The 23884-nt window shown below is 40.4% G+C and overlaps 2 protein-coding genes across 3 annotated transcripts; one reads left to right on the top strand and one right to left on the bottom strand.

The window, feature by feature from the left end:
* pdia6 (protein disulfide isomerase family A, member 6) lies at nt 1–10310 on the top strand. Of its 2 annotated transcripts, none has more exons than XM_030047254.1 (13): nt 1–104; nt 544–685; nt 1558–1615; nt 2727–2853; nt 3975–4081; nt 4190–4314; nt 4640–4754; nt 6169–6309; nt 7253–7337; nt 8116–8188; nt 8291–8449; nt 8562–8658; nt 9588–10310. In XM_030047254.1, the coding sequence occupies exons 1-13, from the start codon at nt 8–10 to the stop codon at nt 9657–9659; spliced, it is 1398 nt and encodes a 465-aa protein (XP_029903114.1). In that variant the 5' UTR covers nt 1–7; the 3' UTR covers nt 9660–10310. The 2 variants fall into 2 exon arrangements, with proteins under 2 accessions (XP_029903114.1, XP_029903113.1); XM_030047253.1 differs by having other exon boundaries at nt 4187–4314.
* Nucleotides 10223–22090, bottom strand: hpcal1 (hippocalcin-like 1). Its single transcript, XM_030047255.1, has 4 exons — nt 21785–22090; nt 14780–15283; nt 13272–13377; nt 10223–11026 (listed from the first exon to the last, which is right to left on the bottom strand). The coding sequence occupies exons 2-4, from the start codon at nt 15155–15157 to the stop codon at nt 10929–10931; spliced, it is 582 nt and encodes a 193-aa protein (XP_029903115.1). The 5' UTR covers nt 15158–15283; nt 21785–22090; the 3' UTR covers nt 10223–10928.
* Nucleotides 22091–23884: the final 1794 nt, after the last annotated feature.

Genomic DNA, 23884 nt, shown 5'->3' with positions numbered 1-23884 from the left:
TTTGTCGATGTACTTTTCCAGGCGGCGCAGCGTCAGTCAGTGTGTGTTGCTAGCTGAGGAGACGTGCAGACAGCTGCGAAAAAACATGAGACCGCTTTTACTCGGTGAGTTGTGACAGAATTTATTTTTTCATCATCTGCTAAAATGTCTAGAGAGCCATTTTTTTGTGAGCAGCCGCTGTGTTTGCCTGTGTTTGGCATCTGTGGGTAGCTAAAAGAGCTAAGTTGAGGTGCACAGTGATAGAGTTGGGCCTGTGGTAACGTTAGATGAATGGTGTGATAGTTACAACAAATTAAAGCCCGGCTAATTGTGAGCTAGTGCACTATTGGGGCTGTAATTAAGCATAATAAGCTGTATTCAGGTAGGCAGCTATGTTCCCAGTAGCTGCTGTTGGTGGGTTATGTGATAAACAAAGGAATACACACTTGCTTGCAGAGTGGGAAGCCTGTTCTTTACCCTCTGAGTGTGTGTGTGTGTGTGTGTGTGTGTGTGTGTGTGTGTGTGTGTGTGTGTGTGTGTGTGTGTGTGTGTGTCTCTTTCCAGGTGTGTTGGGCTGCTCCCTGGTCCTGGCTGTCCAAGGTTTCTACTCAGCTAGTGATGATGTTGTTGAGCTGAACCCCTCCAACTTCAACAGGGAGGTGATCCAGAGTGACAGTCTGTGGCTGATCGAGTTTTACGCTCCCTGGTGAGTCCCATGAGCCCCTGTGGGTGTAAATCAGTGTTACCAGCATGATACAGTGACCATAACTTGGATTTAGTTCATTATAAGACATAAACAACAGTAGTTCAGTCAGCTGCTGCTAATTGTTCCTCTTGATCATCGTGTAATCATTTGGTCCAGGGTTAAGAAGTACATATACAAGCAAAAGCCTTATTTTGGTAGTAATCACATTCCTTGTATAGAGCAACGGAGTTGTACATTTGTTGGACTTTTTGGCGTTGGGTGTGATGCCAACACCGACTGAAAAATTCATGGCTTTGCAGCAGCACTCTTTTATTTTTTCATGCCGAGCACCAAGTTGAGTGTGCACTGAGTTCTGATAGATTTTCAGCTTTCACAAAATTGACCCCCTCATAGTGATATCATGAAGAATCTCTGCCCTCGAATGATGTGTGTCATTCTCGCTGCTCAACTAGTCATTGTTATTGAACTGCACCGCCAGTATTGCACCTTCTGCGCTGTAGAGATTGAAATCTTTTATTGCTTAAAGACCTGATGAAATGGAGTTTTACTTTCTTGATTTTATGCAGTTCCTGTTGAAACAGGATGTTTGGATGGGATGCAGTGCAGGGAAGGATCATGCACAAGTGCAAACCAATAGGCTGTCAGTTTGGGAAGGAAACACAATTTCATTTGAAGGGTTAGGTGGATGAGAGAAGATTTGTTAAGTTTTTATTGGTTGAAATTTGAATTTACACTCACCAGTGCAGGATGATGTCACTGTTAAAGATGCTCCGCTTTACAGGAAGTAGAGGTCATGTGAGGTGATTTCATGGGGACTTTGAGTATCAGTGTAAAACATGAATTTCACTCGATGTATCTCCACTCCACCACAGGTGTGGCCACTGCCAAAACCTGACACCTGACTGGAAGAAGGCAGCCACAGCCCTGAAGGTAAACCTCGCTTGATTGCCAAGTCAGCTTCCTATTTTTTTTATTTTTTTTTTTTTTTTTGTAGACTGAGCTGCGAAGCTCCCAGCAGACGGTCTCATCTAAAAGAGTTTTCTACAACCATTTATACTGGTCGAAAGTGCAGAAGGTTGTTTGTGATACAGTGCTGAGAATGGTGGCAAATCAGACAGATGTGATGTGTGGGCAGACGTGGGACCAGTCAGTTGTTGATAAATGAATAACATTAACTGTGTTTCAGATTTAAAACAAAAAAACAAGACTCATCTGTTTGCTTGGTGGAATGTGCTTTCGTGCACGAATTTATTATCACCTCAAATCTTATTTCTCCAGTCGGTATTGTTTGGGCGGGCAGGTCCTGCATACCAATAAATTCTTGTGCTTGAAGCAGTTCATACACTCACTGGCTGACTGCCAGAGACGTGAAGCAGAATAAAAATGTTATGTGAAGACAGTAAACCTCTGTCTCTTTAGTTCAAACAGGTGTCCTGTCTTATGTAAATAATTTCATTGCCAAAAATTCATTTACACCCTGCAGGCAGGTAGAGGTTTATTGTTTGTTCGATTGAATGATAATTGGCACAGGTTGTCTCATTCTATTTAACTGAAGAATTTTCTCTTTCTTCTTCCTGACAAAGAACTCGGGTAAAAAGAAAACAAGTTTAAATCAACTGAATTCATGAATTTAATGAGGATGTTGTGTCCTGCCGGTAAAAACAGTAAAATTGAGTGGCATTAAATTTCACAGTGAGGTAAAGTTTATCACAAAGCCCAGCACCTGATAAGAATGACTGGCAGTGAGAGCACAGGTTCACCAACACAGCGCTCTGTGGTGTCTTCAGACACTTAAAAGATTTTCCTCAGCATTTTATCTGCAAATTGGGATGAACTCAGGGGTCTAATTGCAGGTCAGTTCCTCTTGAAATGTCAGGAACAAAAGTTCATTGAGGAAGATCAGTCAACTTTTTAACCTCTTGAGTTTGCTGTTTTTGCTCCAGAGTGAAATTTGATTGCCACAGTTGCTTAATTTTTCTTTAATTTATAGTTGAGGCAGTGTACCCTAATGTCCTAATGTGTTTGGTCTGATCTTCTTCAGGGTATCGTCAAGGTTGGAGCCATAGACGCAGATCAGCACAAGTCCCTGGGTGGTCAGTATGGCGTCAGAGGCTTCCCAACCATCAAGATCTTTGGAGCCAACAAGAACAAGCCCGAGGATTACCAAGGTACAGAGTAGGACTGGGATGATTCTCCAAATCTAGAGTTTGGTTCAGACCTCACTTTTAATTAAAAAAAAAAAGTTTTTAATAATAGAAAAACAGTACCTTTCAAAACAAAACATGTTGAATGCATTAAGTGACACAGCATTCATGTATTATAGGATATTGGTTACAACTATTGTAATAAAGTTAAAGAGGTCTTCAACAAGTCCCTCGATATATCTATGGCTGTGAAAATATTTACATTTTCCTTCACTGCTTTTATTCAAGTTCCGCAATGAAAAACTAATTTTTATCAGATTACATTTGAACACATCATGCTAACATAATTTACCTTTGCCTCATTTATACTATAACTCATTTATACTGAATATAGTTTGAACGCATCATAATGTAACTCAGTGCAACCTCTCAATAATCCATGTTCTGCCCTGACTCGTAGGCCGACTTAGCTAAGACACAGTTCTCTCGTGTTGGTGATTATTACCAACAGTAACAGCAAGATAAGAGACGCTCAGTTGTCGTCAGCATTCGGTAGTTGAACACACTGGTTGTAGCTGCTGAAGGTGCCGTGTATTAGACGGAACCTGCCTCTTCTTGATCTTCACGCCAACACTGTCTACCATCTTCCATCTCGAGATGGAGGGCACACCTGCGACTTGAGACCGTGAACATTTATATCACAGTTTCAGTCTCTGTTTCAGAACTGTTACACCGCCAGCACAGACTAAACCTCTGCACTTAGAGAGGGATGGTCGCTGCTGCTGCCCGGCACTGCATCATGATTTGGAGACTCAAGGGCTTTCTCCGCCATGACCTCACCTGTTCATTTTACCAAAGATTAATCTTAAAGTGATGTACGATCAGCTCCACCTGCCACTGCCCCAGACAAAAATGGGATTACTGTGAGCATGCATGAGTTGGGAAGGACACCCATTTTAGATGCCCCCCTTCATTTTTAAACCAATAATTTGCTTGCTAGACCTCTTGGGGAATTTTCCACTGTTGGTGAGGTCACCGGGAGGCAGACTTTGAAGTGGTATAATCTCATACTTGGGTTTAGCTGCAAGGAAATATGCACTTAGGCCTCCAAAACAAATGACTGTTGTGTTCCTTTCATCCCTCAGGTGGACGCAGTAGCCAGGCCATTGTGGAGGGAGCCATGAATGCCTTGCGCTCCCTGGTGAAGGAGAGGCTGAGCGGCAAGTCTGGAGGCTCCGACTACAGCAGACAGGTACAGGAAGGAGTGAACCTGCACAGTTATAATTAATAATCCGTTTTCTCCTTCACATTGCCTTTGTATATTCCTTCTTATGTATCCATATTCCATATTTACCAGCAGAGCGGCGGTGGCAGTAAAAAGGATGTGGTGGAGCTCACAGATGACAACTTTGACAAGATGGTTCTGGACAGCGGTGATGTGTGGTTGGTGGAGTTCTTTGCCCCCTGGTGTGGACACTGCAAGAAGTGAGTTTGTTATTTGGCGCTGCCTGTATTGCCAGCCCCCCTCCTCACCACAGCGGCCACATTTTGCACATTTAATCTCTTTAAATTCACAGATAAGTGGCTTGAATTAGCTTCACCACCTACAGTTTTGACAGTCGATTCAAAAACCCTGTGCATGCCAGCAGTTTTCACTCAGTATTTCAGATGTTCACTTTAGTTAATAATAACAATAATATTCCATGGTTTTGATTTTCTCAGGAAACTTGTTATAAGAAATGACATCACTTATTTTAAATGATGCAAACCTCACTGTGAAACTATCTTCGCCCACTTTTGTTGTCACCAGCCTGGAGCCTGAGTGGGCGGCTGCAGCCTCAGCTGTGAAGGAGCAGACCAAGGGCAAAGTTCACCTAGGAGCTGTGGATGCTACTGTGCACCAGGGTTTGGCCAGCCGCTACGGGGTGAGTGATAAATGGATCAATCCTTTGGTTTACCGGGGTAAAATAAGCTATCCAAACTAACTGCTAGGAAACACAAAATATTCACAGCTCTGCTCAGCATTAAGGCTCAGCTGCATGACACACGACATAGAGATCCCATTCACAAACATGTCACATGAACAAGGAGAGAAATTAACAACAGCACGCTGCCAAACTATGGTACATTTTTGCTAAAATCAGCAGGTTTGTCTGCTCCACCATTTCTTAACCATTAAAAACTCAATTTGGCTCCTAAACTAGGCAAAGTGACTGGTGAACTTTGAATCTACCAGCTGCTGTGGCCAGTGAACCACAAAAAGAAGAATTTCTTTATTCTGCATTTAATTTGTTGTTCAGGTTCTTAAAGCTGAATAAACTGATTATGGTTTGTAAAAGTCTGTATATGAATTAGAGTGTGGATCAGGGGGCATATTTTTGTCCAAACCCGACTCATAGTAAGCATAGTAACCGAGCCCGACTCTCCATCGCTAGGTTACATTTACCGTCTGAAATAACCTACGTGTTGCCTTCAGTGTCGTCATGTAAACTCCAGCACTGTGCAGGAAGTTGCCCACAACAGAGAGTAGGCCCATCATTTTTCACTAAAATAAGGCTGACGTGACCAAATTCGACCCAAACCCAAGCCTAATTTCAAAATTGTTGTCTGAACCCATCAGGTCCCGATGGGTCAGGTATCCACTCTCTAATATGAATATTCCCTGCTTACTGTTGTTAAATATTGAATCACGGTGTTAGGAGCCTTTTGATATACTTATGAAGACTCTGCTCATGCACAATGGGGAAAAAATGACTCACCCTGAATGTCTCAGCACAGGCAGACTTATGCATAGTAGGTGAGGAGATTGTTTTTGAACAATAAATAAATAAATATAACCAAATATAATAAGTGTACTGCCTCCATATAACCAACCAACAAATCAAATAAAAAATTTCATCCTGGGACTGAATGTCACTGACTTGCATTAGAGGAAAAAAAAAAAAAAAAGCAACCTTTGAGCTGCTCAAAGATACCCAGACAACTGTATCCAAGGCGCTTCAGTCACTCTTGTATTATAGCATAGGTGGTCTAGTCATGGACAATAATGGTGAATATATAGAGTAGTGCTAAGGGCGCTTTGCCAGGTCATGACAACCCAGAGCAAAACACTGGAGCACTCAATTCATCTTGCTTGTGTTGTGCTACAATGAACTGAGTGCTTTGGCTTGCTGCTCCCTGGCAAAGTGCCCTTAGTGCAATATATTCTGCTGAAAGATACCTTGTTCTGTATTGAATCAATTCCCCACAAACACTATGAGGGTCACATCACATTGGCTTAAGTAAAAGAAATTGTCATTCCTATTTGAACTCAAGAGATATCTTTTTTTTTCTGTCTAGATCCGTGGATTTCCCACAATCAAGATTTTCCGCAAGGGAGAGGAGCCTGAGGACTACCAGGGAGGCCGCTCTCGTTCCGACATCATCGCCAGGGCCATGGATCTGTTCTCTGACAACGCCCCTCCCCCTGAGCTGCTGGAGGTTAGTGCAGCTGCGGGGGTGTGGGGTGTGTGTGTAGTTGATGGTCCTTGAATTTGACAGCCTTGGCTCGAAACAAACTTCAGACAAATGACAAGCAAAGTCGGGTGTACTTTGGACAGGGTAAACAGATTGTGATGCTTTTTTTACTTTATCGTGTCCTTATCGTGCTACTGGACAAAATATTTGATATAAATATTTCTTTTTCTCAACATTTGAAAAAAAAAAAAAAAAGCTTTTGTTGGCCAACAATGCAGAAAAACAATATTCTGACAAATACAATACAGTGTAATACTTGTTTTTAGATACTATTTTTGTGTAAAATTTCTGATAGACTGCATTTTAGCCCAGTTTCTGCACTGATAATAGTGCATCCCTAGACTCATCTTAACCCAGTGAGGATGTATATCAGGTAGGTCGTTCCCAGGAGAAATCCTTTGCTGCATGTGTTTTTTGTTATCAGCAGCAAACAGCCGTATGTTTGGTATAAACAAATGACGACCTGGGTAGTTGGCACACACAGTGATAGCCACCGTGGCTGACCAAACACAAACAAGCACCAGCTACACCAACTGTTTTTTTTTATTTCCTGTAAAGCCCTTTGAGACAAATTTGTAATTTGTGATTCTGGGCTATATAAATAAATAAAATTGAGTTGAATTGAAATTGAAATTACAGAAACTCAAACTTCACAGAGAGAATTTGAGGGAGAAGATGACACTGTCCCGCCCACACTGTTTGATTGACAGGTGATCTGTGGGAAGTGCAAAGCAGCAAAGAATGAGCACTTAGCACAACAGATGGGGACAAAACTCTGTTTTGTAAAACGAGGATATCACACATTACCATCTTAAGCCAGGCTGAGCCTCAGTCGTATTTAAATCTCATGTATAATTGTGGTTTTAGATGAAAGGTAATGATTTTAGTGTGAATGTTTGTCTCTCAGATCCTCAGTGAAGACATCCTGAAGAAGACTTGTGAGGACTACCAGCTGTGTGTGATCGCCGTGCTGCCTCACATCCTGGACACAGGTGAGAGCATACACTCCTGACTCAGACCAGTAAAATTCAGCTGTTTTATTTAAAATCTGACATATTGTATGCATCATCGAAGACATAACACACCCAAAGATGTAAACATGAGTGAGTCATATGGAGGATGTTATGCTTCATTAATTAAAAACTGAACTGCGTTTTTGAAGGAGTTTCAGTCATTCAAAGCCAGTGTGTAATCAGTTAATACTAAGGGGTGAAACAAAAACTCGATAATCTCAAAGACATTTTTCGTACAAAACCATGTCCAATGTTTGGTTAGTCTTTATATAATGACCTACAATTAACTTGGACTAAAGTAAAACATAAAGATAAAAAGGAGAATCAGCTACACGGATATATGAAGAAATTGATTATCTGCAGTGGGAACAGAGGCCTAGGTGACAGTGTAATTTTTGTTTTATTTATTTAGATTTCAAAAAGCCAAATTTTTCTCATTGTTTGTTTGGCAAATTATACTTTACAGCATGAAGCTTATATGTTGTTGAAGTGATTTTTTTTTTTTTTTTCCTTTTTTTCACGCCTTAGGAATCTTGTTACACTGAAATGTTGGGGAGCATGCTCTTAACTATAAATTATTCAGATATTAAATGGAAGGACTGGTAAATTATTCACAAATTAAAATAATGAATAATTGCAGTCCCACTAAAGACCTTAGCTTAATTCTGTGGGGAAATTGCTCAAACACATTATCGGCCTAATAACCACTTTACAAGTCTGACATCACTCACCATCCGTCATGATTGTGTCCCCGCAGGCGCAGCCGGCAGAAATGGCTATCTGGAGGTGATGATGAAGATGGCCGAGAAGTACAAGAAGAAGATGTGGGGGTAAGGAATGAGAGACTGGCTTTATGTTTTTCGATTATTACCCAGAATGAGTAATGTATTTTAACTAATTGCTTGTTCTCTCTCTCTCTCTGGTTTTATCAGATGGCTGTGGACTGAGGCTGGAGCTCAGATGGACCTGGAGGCCTCGCTGGGCATCGGAGGGTTCGGCTACCCGGCCATGGCTGCCATCAACGCCCGCAAGATGAAATTCGCTCTCCTCAGGGGCTCCTTCAGTGAAACCGGCATTCATGAGTTCCTCAGGTAGAGGGCGCTGTTGTCTGCCTCACTCCTCCAGCACACGGATGAAACGAGAGATGTATTTCATAGAGATTTTCGGCTGGTTGGTCTTATTCTGTGTCGCTCCTCTCCTCAGGGATCTATCTGTGGGCCGCGGCTCAACCGCCACAGTGGGAGGTGGAGCCTTGCCCAAGATCAACACTGTGGAACCCTGGGACGGAAAAGACGGAGAGGTGAGTGGGTAGACGGAGAGCCAGGGTGGCCCGGTGGCTTGAGACTGTCTCATATATGAAGGGTCAAAGGTTGGAGACCTCGACTAGCCCATGTGTCCTGTCAGTATCTTAGATCAGACGTTTTCAAACTTAATCATACACTAGATCCCCAAGTTGATGTGCATTAAGCCCAAGACCCTCATCTGAAGTGATTTTTTGCCCTATGGCCCTCACCAAACATCGCATTTTTCTCATTGTGTTCATGCTGTGTGCTTCACTACCTTTCCTTTCCTTCCTTCAGAATAAAACACAATAGTAAACTTTATTTAGACCTCTGAATCCAAAGTATGTTAGATATTGATGTAGAGAAAAATGTTGTTACTTACAAAAAGATCTTGGAATCTCACTTCTTAGTCGTGGAAAAGTCGGGGAATTTTACGTTTGACAAAGTGGGAACCCTGAATATCCAAAGAAACACTAATGAGGCGTGTACTAGGTCATTTGAGGCTATCGAAAAAAATAAAATCCTAAGTGGATAACACTCTTTCCTCAGTGCACTCAGGCTTTTATCTCTTTTTAGCAAGGGGCTAGAGTGTTTTGATGTCTGGCACAAATTCACAAGTGTCTTTTTTTAGATGAAGTACAAACTGTTCAGGGACTGTTCAGTTGTTAGCAGTCTGTCCTTACGTCTGTTGGCATTAAAGAGTTATTAATTCTTACCGTTTTAGTCCGCAGACAGTGGAGACAAGCAAAATATGTTCAAGTAAGTACGGCCAACATCATGATAGGCCAGCCAAAAGACAAAATGGATGTTTGGCTTTGCTTCGTTGACAGTGTAAATAGAAGTTTGGATGGGAATGTGCAAGTGGGTTACAGCTGCTTTTTTTTGTTTGTTTTTTTAATTCCCATCTCTCTCACTGGGTCTTGTTTTATACTTTGTCAATCCTCAGCTTCCTGTAGAGGACGAGTACGACCTCAGTGACGTGGATCTGGATGACGACTTTGAGAGGGATGAGCTATGAGCCCAGGCGGGACAGGGGCTGTGATCCAGACTGGCCCGGTTGGATCTAGTCTGGTGTAGTCTGGCCCGGCCCTGCGCGACCCGCCTCCCCTCTCCTGTGGACGAGTGGGAGGCCAGGTCGCCCAGTTACTGAAATAAACCAGATGAGACAACATCAAGGAGAGACACCTGCAGCTTCTCAAATCATTTTTCAGTCAGAGGGAGGGGGGGGCGTGTCGAGGCACTGCAGTGAACTCTGCCTCACATATCTGCTGAACATTAGATGCTGCATATTTATACAGGGCCGCCCCGCTGGGGAGAGGAGGGAGGGAGGGGTTTTTCTGAATGTCGCATTTCAGTTCATTCATGTTTTTTCAACCATTGTTCCCTCTCCCCTCTTCAGCCACCTTCAAGCACCTATCTTTTCAAAGACAAGGACTCGTCAAGTAACACTTCAGTGTCCAACCCAATGTGACTAAATCTACTTTTTATTATTTTTGTCTCTCTTTTAAATTCAGTGAATGAGAATATCAGTGGGTTTGCATTGTGTCTGTCCAGGACAAGGGGATACTGTGGGGACTTGTGTAGATTTTTCTTACACGACTTTATTTCAATTGTGTGGAAACAAAATGACATTTTTGTTACAAAAATAAAAAGGAATAAAAACAATTAATCACTGCCTTCTTATTCATGTAAACTGTTACAATATCATTAAATATGCAGATCACAGAGCGCATGCAATACCAAAGGCATACAGAGCTTGTTCCGAATAGCAGCTGACACTTTCTGTGACTTACGTTACTGCAGATATCCTGAACAATAAGCCAATTTTTCTGCAACGTGATCAGGACTCATGAAATTAGAATTTTATCAAGTACTGTTGGTTTAATTAATTTCCTCTAAGTGTAACATATAAGGAAGAGTCATAATACTTGCACGTGTATATAGTCCAATCAGTACAAATACATGATATGGCACTTCACAAAAGCAGGTAAAAACAATCTAAAGGGAAGAACATTCCAGAGAAAAGTATATACACATAAAATCTTAATTAAAGAGCACATAGTTCACTAAACAATAGAATAGATAGAAAAGGGAGCCACATCAAGACAACAAGGAAAAGTATTCAGTAATGTAAACATTAAGACATGGAGTGACATGAAAGTAAAGGATCAGATGGTTGTCTGGTAAGGATGTAACGATGACTGAGCCTCTATCAAGTGAACACCTTATGCTGCTTGGATGTGTGTGTGTGTGTGTTGTAGTGTGTATCTGTCATTGTCTCTGGTCCTCAGAACTGGCGCGAGGTTCCCTGATCTGACTGCAGCAGCCTGACAATAGACGGGTCACTCTTGGCACCTTTAATGAACTCCTCCAGAGACAGCCGGCCTGTGGAGCAGAAGTGAGATGACAATTTATGACTGGATCACACTCAGCAGTTGTGTGAAAAACTATATATCCTTAATACCATAACAGAAAAACCATTATAAGTAAAGGTATATGTGCTTAACTACAGTACACCTCTAGTAGTGGTCCTTATGATGTTTGGTAAGCCATTATATTTTCAGAATAACATACAATGACTCTCTCTTGATCCTGTTTTGTGTTTTCATTTTTGTCAGTTTTCATTCTTTTTGCACCTTGTCAATTTTTTTTTCCGATTACTTTCTCAGTCTCTGAATGTTCTTTTTTTAGGCTTGCTGGCCTAATTGGCTCATATTTGGACTCATTTTCCCTTTTGATGGTGGTTTTGAGATATGCCTTTTGAGCCAGTGCACTCAAAGTAATCTCTAGCGCTTTAGTCAACACATGCACAGGATTAAATCTTTGTATTCAAAAGACTGTAAACATATGGCAAAGGCTGTTTATTGAGGACTTGTTTATCGTATCAAATGGGTGGGTGAATTCTATTTCACAAAAAAACTGAGGGAACCAATTTTAAGGGGGTTTCATACATCCATCTTGCTAGCACAATGATAGTCCTGTGACTGAACTGAAACTTCAAACTTTTTATATTTAGGCCACCTGCATCAAGTCTTCATTTAAAACCATCTGTCCTGTCATAGCGGCCAGTAGGTGACGCTGTCGGGCCGTTTTTAAGTTTATTGAGGGAACTAAAGCTGAGTTACATAAGTGTTTGACTGCTTTACTGAGGGTGTTTGTATATGGGTCCCACGCATGCTATTCTATTATTTTTTATATTTCTGGTGCTCGCCTGGTGTTACTTACAGTAAGTGCTAAAGTTAAATGAGCTTCAGTCCTCTAAGAAACCAGCAGTAAGCAGTGCAAGGATCAAGACTGACAATAGTGACAATAAAAGTTTTCCTTTGGCACTTATTTAATTTTAGTTTCAACTCACACTAAGAGGAAATTGGCACAGTACATCATAATCACTTTGTATTGTTATGCACAGTCTACAAATTCTTTTAAAATATTAAAACAGGTGGAGTTTCATGTTTTCACTGAATCGACTAAAACTACATCTACTCACAGTAGCCAGGGTAAACAAAACTCTAAATATCACACCAACATGTGGAAGGGCTTCAGAACAGTAAGTCTTAAGAAACGTTCAAGAATGTAACAGTGATATAACATCACCTTGCCACGCTAAATGTCAAACTGCTGGGATCCCGGTGGCTCAGCGGGTTAAAGTGCATATCATGTAGCCCATTAATGATGTTGTGGGTCTTGCTCATGTATGTGATGATGCTGCATGCCAACCTCCCTCTCTCTCTTTCTGTCTTTGTCTCCTGTCTTTCCTGTCATCTGCTTTATGGTGTTTTTCCCAAACAAAAATCTGTCTTCCATGCAGTTAGTATTTCTGCCACAGAAATGCAGTTAGTTCTAATTTCTATTTTTAATCCAGAATTCTATTTCTATGATGTCTGCTGTCTGTATGTCACTATCATACTTTAATATGTAGCATTTTGGGATTTGAGACTAAAGAAATTCCTTCTTTAATTACTAATTCAGTACTGGGAGCAGGTTATGTGAAGTCCAGATTGATGATATTGACAGGGAAATATCACAGACAGGACTCTAATGTTAATTGCTCTTAATTCAAAATAAAATATAATTAAAAAATGTAGGATCAAATTAGCAAAATGAGAATCAACCAAATGATTAGCAATCAGTGCAGTCAAAAAGAACTTAAAATTAGTTGGTTAACATTATACAAATAATCACCACTATACACTCAAAATCATCAGATCAAAAATAAGGGAATAAAATCTTACATTATAATGGGTAGGAAAGGGTGATTTGTGGTCAACTTAAAAAGATCTAACTGCAGTCCTTACCAATTTAATTCTGTAGCAAAATGAGAAGTGTTTTTTTTCTTTTGTTTTTCTAGAAGCAAAGTTGAGTTCAGTGGCAAATTGCATATTGAACCTTAGCAGACCGTGAACAGAAGTTTGCTCTTTAAATATTATTCAAATAATGCTGCTTTTCTGGAACTGCATTTACCTTTTCACTTCCTCTAAGGTGGGCATTTGTGGTTGGAGGAGCAGTTTTTTACAACAGTATGTCATGCTGGGTTTCCCATTGACAGGGACAGCTGGGTGCACTTGCTCTGCACAAAAGCATGCACATACAGGTCTGAAACAGATGATGGATATTATAACGTCAGTCTCACCATCGTTGTCGATGTCCATCTGTTTGAAGATCTTGTCTGTCCGTTTCTCTGGTGTTGATTCATCCTCAGGCATCTTCATCACAGATGACACCATCTTATAAATTGCCTATGGCAGAGTAAAAAGGATTCACAATGTTTTTTTGTTTTTTTTTCCTGACCTGCATATCAAACGTATGTGTTATTAAGCAATTAATATGTAGGCCTACTTTATGAATTTCCATCTGGTTCTTGTTTATTGATCTTTATGATGAAACAAATATGCTCCAATCATAGAAAAATTTGTTATACCGTTTGTCTGAATGCTGTGGCTATGACTCTTGCCCTCCTTAGTAATAGTTTCTTATTATGTTTGTGGCCTGGCAACTGAACTTGTTCTACTATTTAATTCACTAAATATCCATATCAACCATAAAATGTAAATCTATTTTTTTTTCTCCTAAAAGCTGCACACTTCAGACCATCTGAAGGTCACTGACTTTAGAGAGAAAAAGCCCTTTAGCTGAAAAACAAGAAGCATTCTCCCTAAAGCACAGAGAGTTAAACAGTCTTCTTTTTCCACATTCATTTGTATCCACAAACACAGCAGTCTCAGCCAATATTGATATGGCTCTGCAGGCTGCTCAGCTGACCATATTAGAAGAGTAAATATAGCCACATTGATAAGAGACAAAAAAAAAAAAAAAAAAAAACAGAAAGCGCACACTGCATCCATGATGTGAGGTGAAAATAATGTCATGACTTCAGGTTTGGAAAATGAACTAAGCCTAGAAGTTAAAAAATTAAACACTTAATATATTAAGAATAAAATCAGTGTAATGAGAAATAATTTACATTTCTCATTACTTTTAAATATCTAATAATTTATACACTTCTTCTTTTCATGTGTCTAGAATTTGGGTTTTATTAAAATGTGCCAACCCAAAATGAATCTTCATATTTCTTTTTCTTTTTTTGGTGAGCTCAGAATTGTAAAAGCCTGTCTGTGTTTAACCTCCTCAACTCTGCCAATCTCATCAGCAGGTCTGTCATTACAACATCGATCTGCTTTGTTTAAATCCACAGAACATTATTTGAAATTCTAGTGGAGATCCCAAGGTTTCAAAAGATACCAATTTTGACTTTTGAATAACAGGGAAATATTAAGACATTTGCTCTGATTTGATTTTCTGTTTGATATGCTGGTGCAGCCATAAAACATTGCATATTGGGTTTGTACATTTCACTCGATGTAAGTGTGATGTAGTTTCATTAAAGCGATGCAACCAGCAGATACAGAATTTATATGTGATACTGTGGTGTAATATGAAAACACAAGCAACTTGTAAAAACTTTTAAATTTACAATTTCCAGTCTAAACAATAATTATCTCATTTCACCCACATAAAAAGATCTGTTTGAGCAACTGATGTCGAACCAAATGCCAGACAAATCTTCATCAGGCCACAGTTAAAATTAATCATGATCCCATTACACCTGCCCTGTAGTAGGCTATGTGTGAACTGTCCCACCTGGACTATCTCCAGCATCTCAGCCCGGCTGATGTACCCATTTCCATCCAGGTCATACATGCTGAAGGCCCAGCGCAGCTTCTGCTCCAGGCCGCCACGGGATGTCACACTCAGGGCAATGATGAACTCCCTGAAATCAATGGTAGCATCACCGTTGGTGTCAAAGGTGCGGAAGACATGCTCGGCAAACTTAGAGGCGTCTCCGTATGGGAAGAAGTTGGCATAGATCTTCTTGAACTCCTCCACGGTCAGGTGACCTGTGGGACAGTCCTTGAGGAAGCCGCGGTACCACTCCTGTAGCTCATGGTCGGAGAACTCAGTGTTTTCTCTCAGGTCGTTGAGGACCTCGGGCCGCAGCTTGCTGTTCTGTTTCCCCATGACACAGACAGACGGGCAGGCAGGCAGACAGGTAGCTCAGCTTGGTGACTTGAACCTTCTCCTTCACTTCTCCGCTCTCCTTTGGCTTTACTCTCCACGTCGCCGGCTGCTCAGCTTCCTCTGCTCCTACAGGAGACCAACAACGCTCATTAATATCCTTGTGTGAATTACATAAATGATTCATTGGTTCAATAAATCCTCACAGTCTGTAGTGTTTTATAATAAAAGTTGTGCTAAAGATCCTTCTCAGGCAGCCAAGTGGCGAATTAGCTGGGGGGAATTGATACAGCTGGATAGCTGAGACAATGTCCACGCAGAGAGTGGGAATAAAAAAGAGATACGATTACAACTCAAATGTTATGAGTGCCTCTCGGGGGTCGGGTTGGGGGGTGGGGTGTCAGGGGTGGACTGGTCTCCCTGGATACAGTTTTAATTCCCTGGCACGGTGATAATTTATTGACCACTCGCTGCACGGTGGAGAGACAAGTGTCCTGGGGCATTGTAATTCTCAATAAAGCCACTTTCTAAAAGGTCAGAATGATACGGCAGGTTGATACTTTATAACAAGGACAGCCTGTGATTATCCTGAACAACAATAAGTACATCCATTAATAGCATTACTTGGGATGACTGACTTAGTGCAGTGCAGTTAAACAGTGGCTAAGTCATTGAATAAAACAACTATGATAGCTAGGATATACTAATGTTAGAACAGTTACTGAGGTATTTAAGCACTCCTCACCTATTCACCTTTCCTTTCTGTGATTTACCAGAATACAGTTTCCATGGTAATATTAGGAATAACCTGCTTATTCATGTATGCAGGGATATTCATGTCTGATGTGAGGGTGCATATAAACAGCACACCCTGAATAAAGCTCTAACAGGATAGTAAGTATTAGAATATTTTGCACATGCATCATACTCACTGAGGCAGAGGCAGCCATGGGTGGGTTACTAAGCAAAATGACTATGACACATGGAGAATATGTGTGCGTGTGCATGTGTGTGTGTGTGTGTGTGTGTGTGTGTGTGTGTGTGTGTGTGCGCACGCTTGCGTGAGTGCATACAGAATCAATTTAACTCTAACAAGGGAAATAGTGAGGAAATTGTTTTTTCACTTTCTCTCCCAAAGAATGAACAGCTCCCCCGCAGTGATATCCGTTTCATATTTTTTGTTAACAAGGGAAACGCCATACAAACATAACTTTATTGGCACATGAAATGAAATTCATGTGCCTGCATATCCCTCCTAAATACAAACATTTGCATAACCACCTAGAGATATCTTTCGTTTTGTTTTTTTGTTTTGTTTTGTTCTTAAGAAAGCCGAGAGGGAGAAATCAACTGAGAGAAAAAAAAAAAAACAGCTAAAAGAGATTATATCATTCTTACTTCCTTTTGAAACAAAAATGTTCAGGAAACCTTAGCAAGAAACTGGGCAGAAGCTCAACCAATGTTTTACATGTATATGTGTGCGTGTGTGTGTGTGTGTGTGGGAGGGATAGAGAGAGACGGAGATGTGCGGGGGCAGGAGGTAAGAAAGAATGGAAAAAAAGTATGACACATTGAAAGAAAATCATTCTTGGCTATACTATGTGAGCTGCTGATTGTTTTGTTCATGGCATTTGGTTAAATTACATATTAATCCATCTGAATAGCACCTATCCACTCCACTGCACTCTGTGTTAATCACAAAGATCTTATCAGAGAGGGAAGGAGTCACTTGAAAACTTATCTCAATCTCTTTCAGTTCGTGAAATCCCACTGCTCCTGTGTTATTGGCACCAAAACGATGCTATCAGGCACAGAAGTGATCATAGTGTAAACTGGATGGGTTTTTTTTTTTTTTTTACACATAGGCACCTTGTTTCTCATGGTCATGTGAACGTAATTTTCTGCAGTTTTGAAATCCAATTCATGGTGTGCTAGAAGATGACAAATATGCAGACTTGAAGGAAAAAAGCTGCTGACACAAACCCTTAATACTGACACTGGAAATAAGATCATTCCATTCACACATACATTCATACAGGTTGTCCTAATACCCTTTGGAGTTTTGGTCTGTTTGTGCATGCGATCACTGAATCACAGAGCACAGCAGCTCCACTAAGAGAGGATGTCAAAAATCCTGTAGCACATCACATGGAAAAAAAAAAGGTAAACTTGTCTTCACCAGTGTTGAGGGAAACACTTTTGAGACTACATTACGTTATGGGTAGTGTTTTTGTTTTTTGTTTTTTTTTACATACTGTTAATTTAGGGCAACATTTTTTCTTTGTTTTTTTAAAGATACAAAAAGGTCAAAATCCCCTGATAACACACATACAGACAACATGCTACGTAAATGAGATCTAGGCTAATTCTGCTACAAATGACCTTAGCTTACTGTTTAAAAATACAAAGGAATAATCTTGTATTGTATTTTGCATTGCACAACACTCTTCACAGCAGAAGCCATATTACTGCGGCATGTTTCCGATGTTACATTTTACTCTAAAGATTATTAAACCAGTAGTTGCTTTTTAAGATTAACCAAGAAGTATGTATCTAATTACTTATAAAAGCATATTTAAGCATATTAACATATTTCCTTATGTGGCTGTAGCATGTGATTGGTCTACGGGTCATGATGTGGCCATTCTGGGTGTTACTGCATATATTTATTGTTGAATATTCATCATGCAATCCTGGTTGAGGCCAGAACAGATGAACACACATTAAAGTTTCGTCAACTGTTTGAGTTTTTTCTGTCTTTTTGTCTGTGTGTGGGGGAATTTTCTTTTTGCCCAAAAAAGTACGAGTTTGTCTGGCCCCACAGCCTGCCATTGATACAAAATGGAAAGGTGACCATCACATTATCTGGTGTGATCTTCTGAGGAAACAGAAACAAATTGAGGTTGAGAACTGATAACACAGCAAGATAAGAAATGTTCATTTTGGACACAAGACATAGTATCTAAGGGCTGTGGTTTAAGTGGGCTATAGTGTAAGATACACACACACTCAGCTTCACAGCCTTGACCACACCCCTTCAGTCCTCACATACAACAGGATGAGGAAGCGGCAGCACCTCCTCAGGACTGGGTCACATGGACTTTTCCAGGACAGCTCGCTTCGCTGGCTGAGCTGGAGCAGACATAAATATGGGCGTTGCTATTTATTCCTCGTGCACACAAACCCACATGAAACCCAAAAATTCCATTCTGGAAGACTGAAAAGTGCTGCCTTGATGTTTTAAAGAGTCTCTGAAGCTAAATAAAGAATTTAATTCCAGAAGGAGATAGACACTGAAGAGAAGAAAAACCCAAAACAAAACAAGATACAATCCAGCAAAATGATTAGCAAATATAATTCAAACATGTGGTACTTGTAAAGGATTGTGGATAACTACACCTCTACAGCCTGGATTGTCTACTGCACACAGATATTGCTGGAGATGTCAGATATGAGTGAATCTGTTTAGGAACTGGTTCCCAGTTACAATAATGTTCACGTGTTCATCCCAAAGTTGAAAACAATCTGTATTGACACCCTCCACACACCCCAATGACATCATACACTTGTACCCCTAGTCACCACCTTCCAGGGCGTTTGCAAAAATGTCAGATGGACACAAGTGCTCGATAGCGTGGGCACACTTTCCTAAATTATGCACAAGTATGATGAATAAGCATTCATCAACACAGCATCACATGAAAGATAACAGGCGCTGTTTGTTTGTTTTTTAACCTGATTTGTTTTTTGCACCTCAGTCATGACCTCTAGATCATGATCCTTCCCCCATAATGTACTTAAAGACTAAAATTTTCAATCAGCTCCTAAAGTAGGCTACATTTATTAAAGCCTTGCGTCCTCAAGTCATCTGTTGATACAAAGTAATATGGGCGGTAATAAAATATATATAATACTGATTAAGGCTTATCCCCTATTCTGTTATGACCTGCTTGGTTACAATGCTGCACAGGTGATATTAAAGCCAGTAGGCACCCCAAAATGTTTGGGGATGCTCTGTTTGCCGAAGACTTCCCTCATGATTGTTATTTTAATCAAATAGGAAAATCTTGTTGCCAGGAAACTGAATTGATTTCTGTATCCTGTGGCTCACACAGTTGCCTGCTGCTGGGAGTGCTGCCAAACTACACTGCCCCAAAAAATCGTGTATCACCACTACTGCTCGCCTCAATGGCCTGCGGACAATTAAAGCTATGTGATACTCAATTTCTGCATATAAGACTCTCAGAGACAGATATGTGAGCAATACGTAAGCCTCCATTTCACACGTCACAGGCCCTTTTTTACAAGTGTTTTCACAGCTGGGCACTTTATATAGTTCTGTTGCAATGGCTTTTTCGAAGTCACTGCTCTAGAAAATGGGCTGAAACATGATCTAAAATAAATGACTAAAAGTTGCTCAAGTGACACATCTGCATGTGCTTGTTTGTGTTTGTCTATTCCTATGCTGATGCAATCTCCTTGCACTGATAGGTCAAGTTTTGAATTTCGAAATGACCGCAGCTTGTGAGATGCAGTTCCACACACAGCAGCCCCCTCGAGATTGCCTTTCCACATTCGGTGTTTGCAATTCCCCTCGATTACACAGCAACAGTCTCACCCTTGTTGCCCTGCCACTAAACGGCCTGCCTGCTGTCCCCAACCCCCATAACCATAGCTGCACTTTTTCCAGCAGGCTAATGAGACTGTTTCACACAGGCTCCAGGCCCCCTTCACACTCAAACGGCATGTGTTCCCCGCCGCCAGGCCAACAGGGGTTCCCGTAAAACTCTGACCAGGAGTTTCATCACTCTTACACCCACTTCCCTCCCCTGGCAGTGGCCCATCACGATAAAGGAGGCCATATACACATATGCACACAGTGGCTTTTATCCTTTTATCCATATACTTCAAGACACCCTCATTTATCCATGTGTGGCAAATAAAGCACAGAAAGATGAGGATTGTGTGTATATGTATGTGTGGCTATGCAAGCACCAAAGGGCACACACCATCCCCATCCATGTATGTGTGCAGTTATGCAATTTTAACGCCCCCTTGTGCAGAAAACCACCATCTTTGTCCCATTCAACAGGCAAACAATCACCGTGGAAATAATCACAGCTTGTTAACGATTTGGAGAATTCCCAGTATTCTCCCAAAATAGAACTGGAACCACATCTAATGGTGTCAGAGGGGTCATGGTGTACATTTCCCATCGTCAACTCAACACAAACATGACTGAGAAAATATTATTTGTGCTGTCTGTATCGTGCCTGCTTTGGCTGGAATGTAAATTAAATAAAAGTGATATGCTTCAGTGCTTGGACAACAACCAGGAGAGCCATTTTATTTGTCAAGGCAGAGGAGTAGACTAGTACACGTCTGCTGGTAAAACTGAACCAGGTGGCTTAAGAGTTGGTCCAGCATGCAGGACGGAGGATTAAAAAAAAAAAGATAAAATGAGGTCTCTTGTTATTCTCACTTACACTACTGCTTTGAGTCAGTCTTTCTGAACTGGTGTCAGAGAAAATCATGCAGTGTATCAGGATGGAGTCCCCTGACACACCAGTATCCAAGGAAACAGGCTTGCAATGCTGAGGTTTATGAGAGGGAGGCAGTGTATCTATCAATCTGGGGCACACGCAGGGCAGGAGATATGTTAAGACTCTCAAAAAACACACATATAATCCTCAAAATAAAATTTAACACATAGAGCTGTTCGGTTCACAGCAGCTTGCCTCTACAGCGTTCAATATTTGAGGAATTTAATTTAAGAGAGGAAATGGATAAAGCATGAATACATAATGCTCACTGCACTATATTCTTAATGTACAAGTAAGTAGGTTACATCCTCTAAAATAATAATAATGATGAAGATGACAGTTTTTACAGCAAACATTTGTAGTCACAAACTTAAAAAAAATGTTCCTTCATGAGGTTCATTTTCACTCTAGCAGTCATTTTGGGAGAATGCTGGATACGCTGATTTCATTTTGCTGGTGTGACTGTAATTTAAAAGTGTGTGACTTTCACAGTGGCGTGGCACAGTGGTTGAAAACAACAGGTTGGCAAGGAAGAAGGCAATTACAGTGACAAGACACAAATTTAATGTTCCACATCAGCAAATGTGCTTGCCACACCTATGATAGGTCTATTAGCCAAAGGTCCATCAGAGAAACATGATTTTTATCCCTTCTGTGTTCTGATTACCATGTCCAAAATATGAAAAAAAAAAATCATACATGCTTCATATTTAAGTTTGAGAATAACATACAGAAAGTAGACAAAAATGATAACCAATCAACAGGTAACTTATAGATGGTTATTACACCGTATGGCCTATATTGATCACCAATAGTACATTTTCTTCTTATTGACAGCATGTATCTACACGTAAGAAAGGCTCATCATACCCAAGATATATTTTGGCCATTCAAAATAAAATTTAGGATAACGCTGGCTAAAAGGTGAACTAGTTCTCCAACAGTTTAGTCATATGGGTGTAACGCCTGACAAAGTTGTCACAACAGTCCATGCAGTCTTGAGGACAGAGTGGGCACTACACTAAATTTGTTTTAACCATCTTAAGTGCTTCCTTTCACAAATGGGAAATAATTAATGTAAACTTACCGCTTCAGGACGGAGGGGTGTTTATGAGGCTTCCGGTGGAGAGGTCCACTTCGGTTAAGCCCACTTCGCGACTTTATAAACAGACGACCGTTAACTTCCAACGTCTGTTCCTTAACACCTAGCTTACTCTCACTGATAAAAGTCAGTCCAAAATTCAAAAAAACATCAATTTAAGATGCTCGAGTGAGCGGTAGAAAAAAATGCCATTCGACCCGGGTTCAAGTAGCTTAAGTTTTTTTTGTCTTCTTAATATATATGTAAAGGTTAGCTCTTACTTAAGCAGTCGGTGAAGCCCGCATTCCCGGCGTAAGCAGCAGTTTTATCATTTTGTAGAAGATGTGGCACAGAGCTCGGTTTTCATCCGACTCGCCCAAGTTCTCAGAAAGGGGGGTGTCACTTTTTCCGAAATGCTGTTAAACTCGCAACGGCGGGGTATTGACGCGCCGACAACACGCTGTAAAGGGAAAATATCTTGAATTAAAATCCCCTTGTGTAAATTATCTCGTTTTCATAGCGAGGTACTGCGTGATTTCTTGTGTTTTACTTCATGGGTAGCGCTTGAACTCCCCCGCCAACTCGAGAGTACATCTTTCCACACTCGCCTCCTCAATCCTCGTAGTAGTAACAGTCTCGGAGGCGGCCAATGGAAAAATATTGTAAGACTAATATTAGCAGCAGGTTAAACAAACTGCTCGGATTTCAAACAAAATCTTACATATATAATCATTAATGCACGGAAATGGTAAGCATCTACAACTAGAGAATAAGTTCACTACTTTGTATAAATCTCTAAAAATAGCCTGTAGAAGCCCAGTGTTAAAGTAAATTATAGAAAGATGCTATAAAGTAGTTCCTAAATCCCACAGTAATGTTATAGAGATACAATAATAAATGGAAAAATAATACAAAGCTTATTAACTTACTATGGAGTACACAGAGACACCTTAGGCCAGTTATATGGCAATTCCTTGTTAGGGTGTGAAACTACACAAACATAATGGTTCCTCCTCTGATGAGATTTATCTAAAATTTCTACCCACAAATATCAGTTTTATTGTCCACTGACAATGGGAAACGCTGACTTTCCTCATCACAAGGCCCAGTAATTTCACTTGAGAGGCTGCGCTAGAAAACAGACATTACCCAGCCAATTTAAAAACCTATTTTCAGACCTTTTTCCAATATGACGTTTCTCAGCTTCACTGCACAGGGCATACATCTGTTGGCTGCCCACCACTGCGTACCTGACTGTGAGAATAACTTACCTACCTGCAGACAGGGTGATATGTATGTCAGCACTTTAGAGTGTGGATAAATAATTAACTCTGTGTGTGTGTGTGTGTGTGTGTGTGTGTGTGTGTGTGTGTGTGTGTGTGTGTGTGTGTCCCTCTGAAGCCTGACACCTGTTTCTAGGCACATGGCACATGGAGTGTTTATCTCTACCTAAGAGTGAGTACAATAGGGGTTAGAGTCAGCATTTGTAGTTATAGTCTGAGGTTGATTGTGTTTTTATTGCCAAGTTGCCACTATCAAAAAACTGCCATTGTGGAAAAAGCATGGATGAACATGCTCCCTTAGTTAAAAAAAAAAAAAAAAAAAAAGTATTCCCTTCATAAATTTTAGGCCTAAATAATAATAATATCATGAAGCCACTGTGTAGGTCAAACAATCATAGCACAGAATATTTTATAGTGACAACACAGAGTATAGGCCTGAGAAAAATGGTTGAAATCAATATCATATCATATAATGCCTATCCCATTGAACTGAAATGTAATGTTACACAAAACCAAATAATTCAAATAATATTCTTAACATACCTAATGTGTCAAACAATTTATTGATTTGTTTTGATATTTATTTTGCTCATCATCAGTTTAGAAAGCAGACTGGTGTGTGATGACATCCCAGAACCTCCACATCATCACAATACCACTCCACTGAAAGACAAGTTATAATATACAATAGAGGATGAAAAAAATGTCGTAAGGTGTGATAAGGACACTATAAACTAACCACTGAATCCTACACTGTAAGTCCTTTAAAGAGTACTATAGTGATTTTATAAGATAAGATGAGAAATACATTATTAATCCTCAG

Source organism: Myripristis murdjan, chromosome 24, assembly GCF_902150065.1.
Source record: "Myripristis murdjan chromosome 24, fMyrMur1.1, whole genome shotgun sequence".
In the NCBI taxonomy this organism is placed as follows: Eukaryota; Metazoa; Chordata; class Actinopteri; order Holocentriformes; family Holocentridae; genus Myripristis; species Myripristis murdjan.
This window is presented reverse-complemented; position numbering and strand designations above follow the sequence as displayed.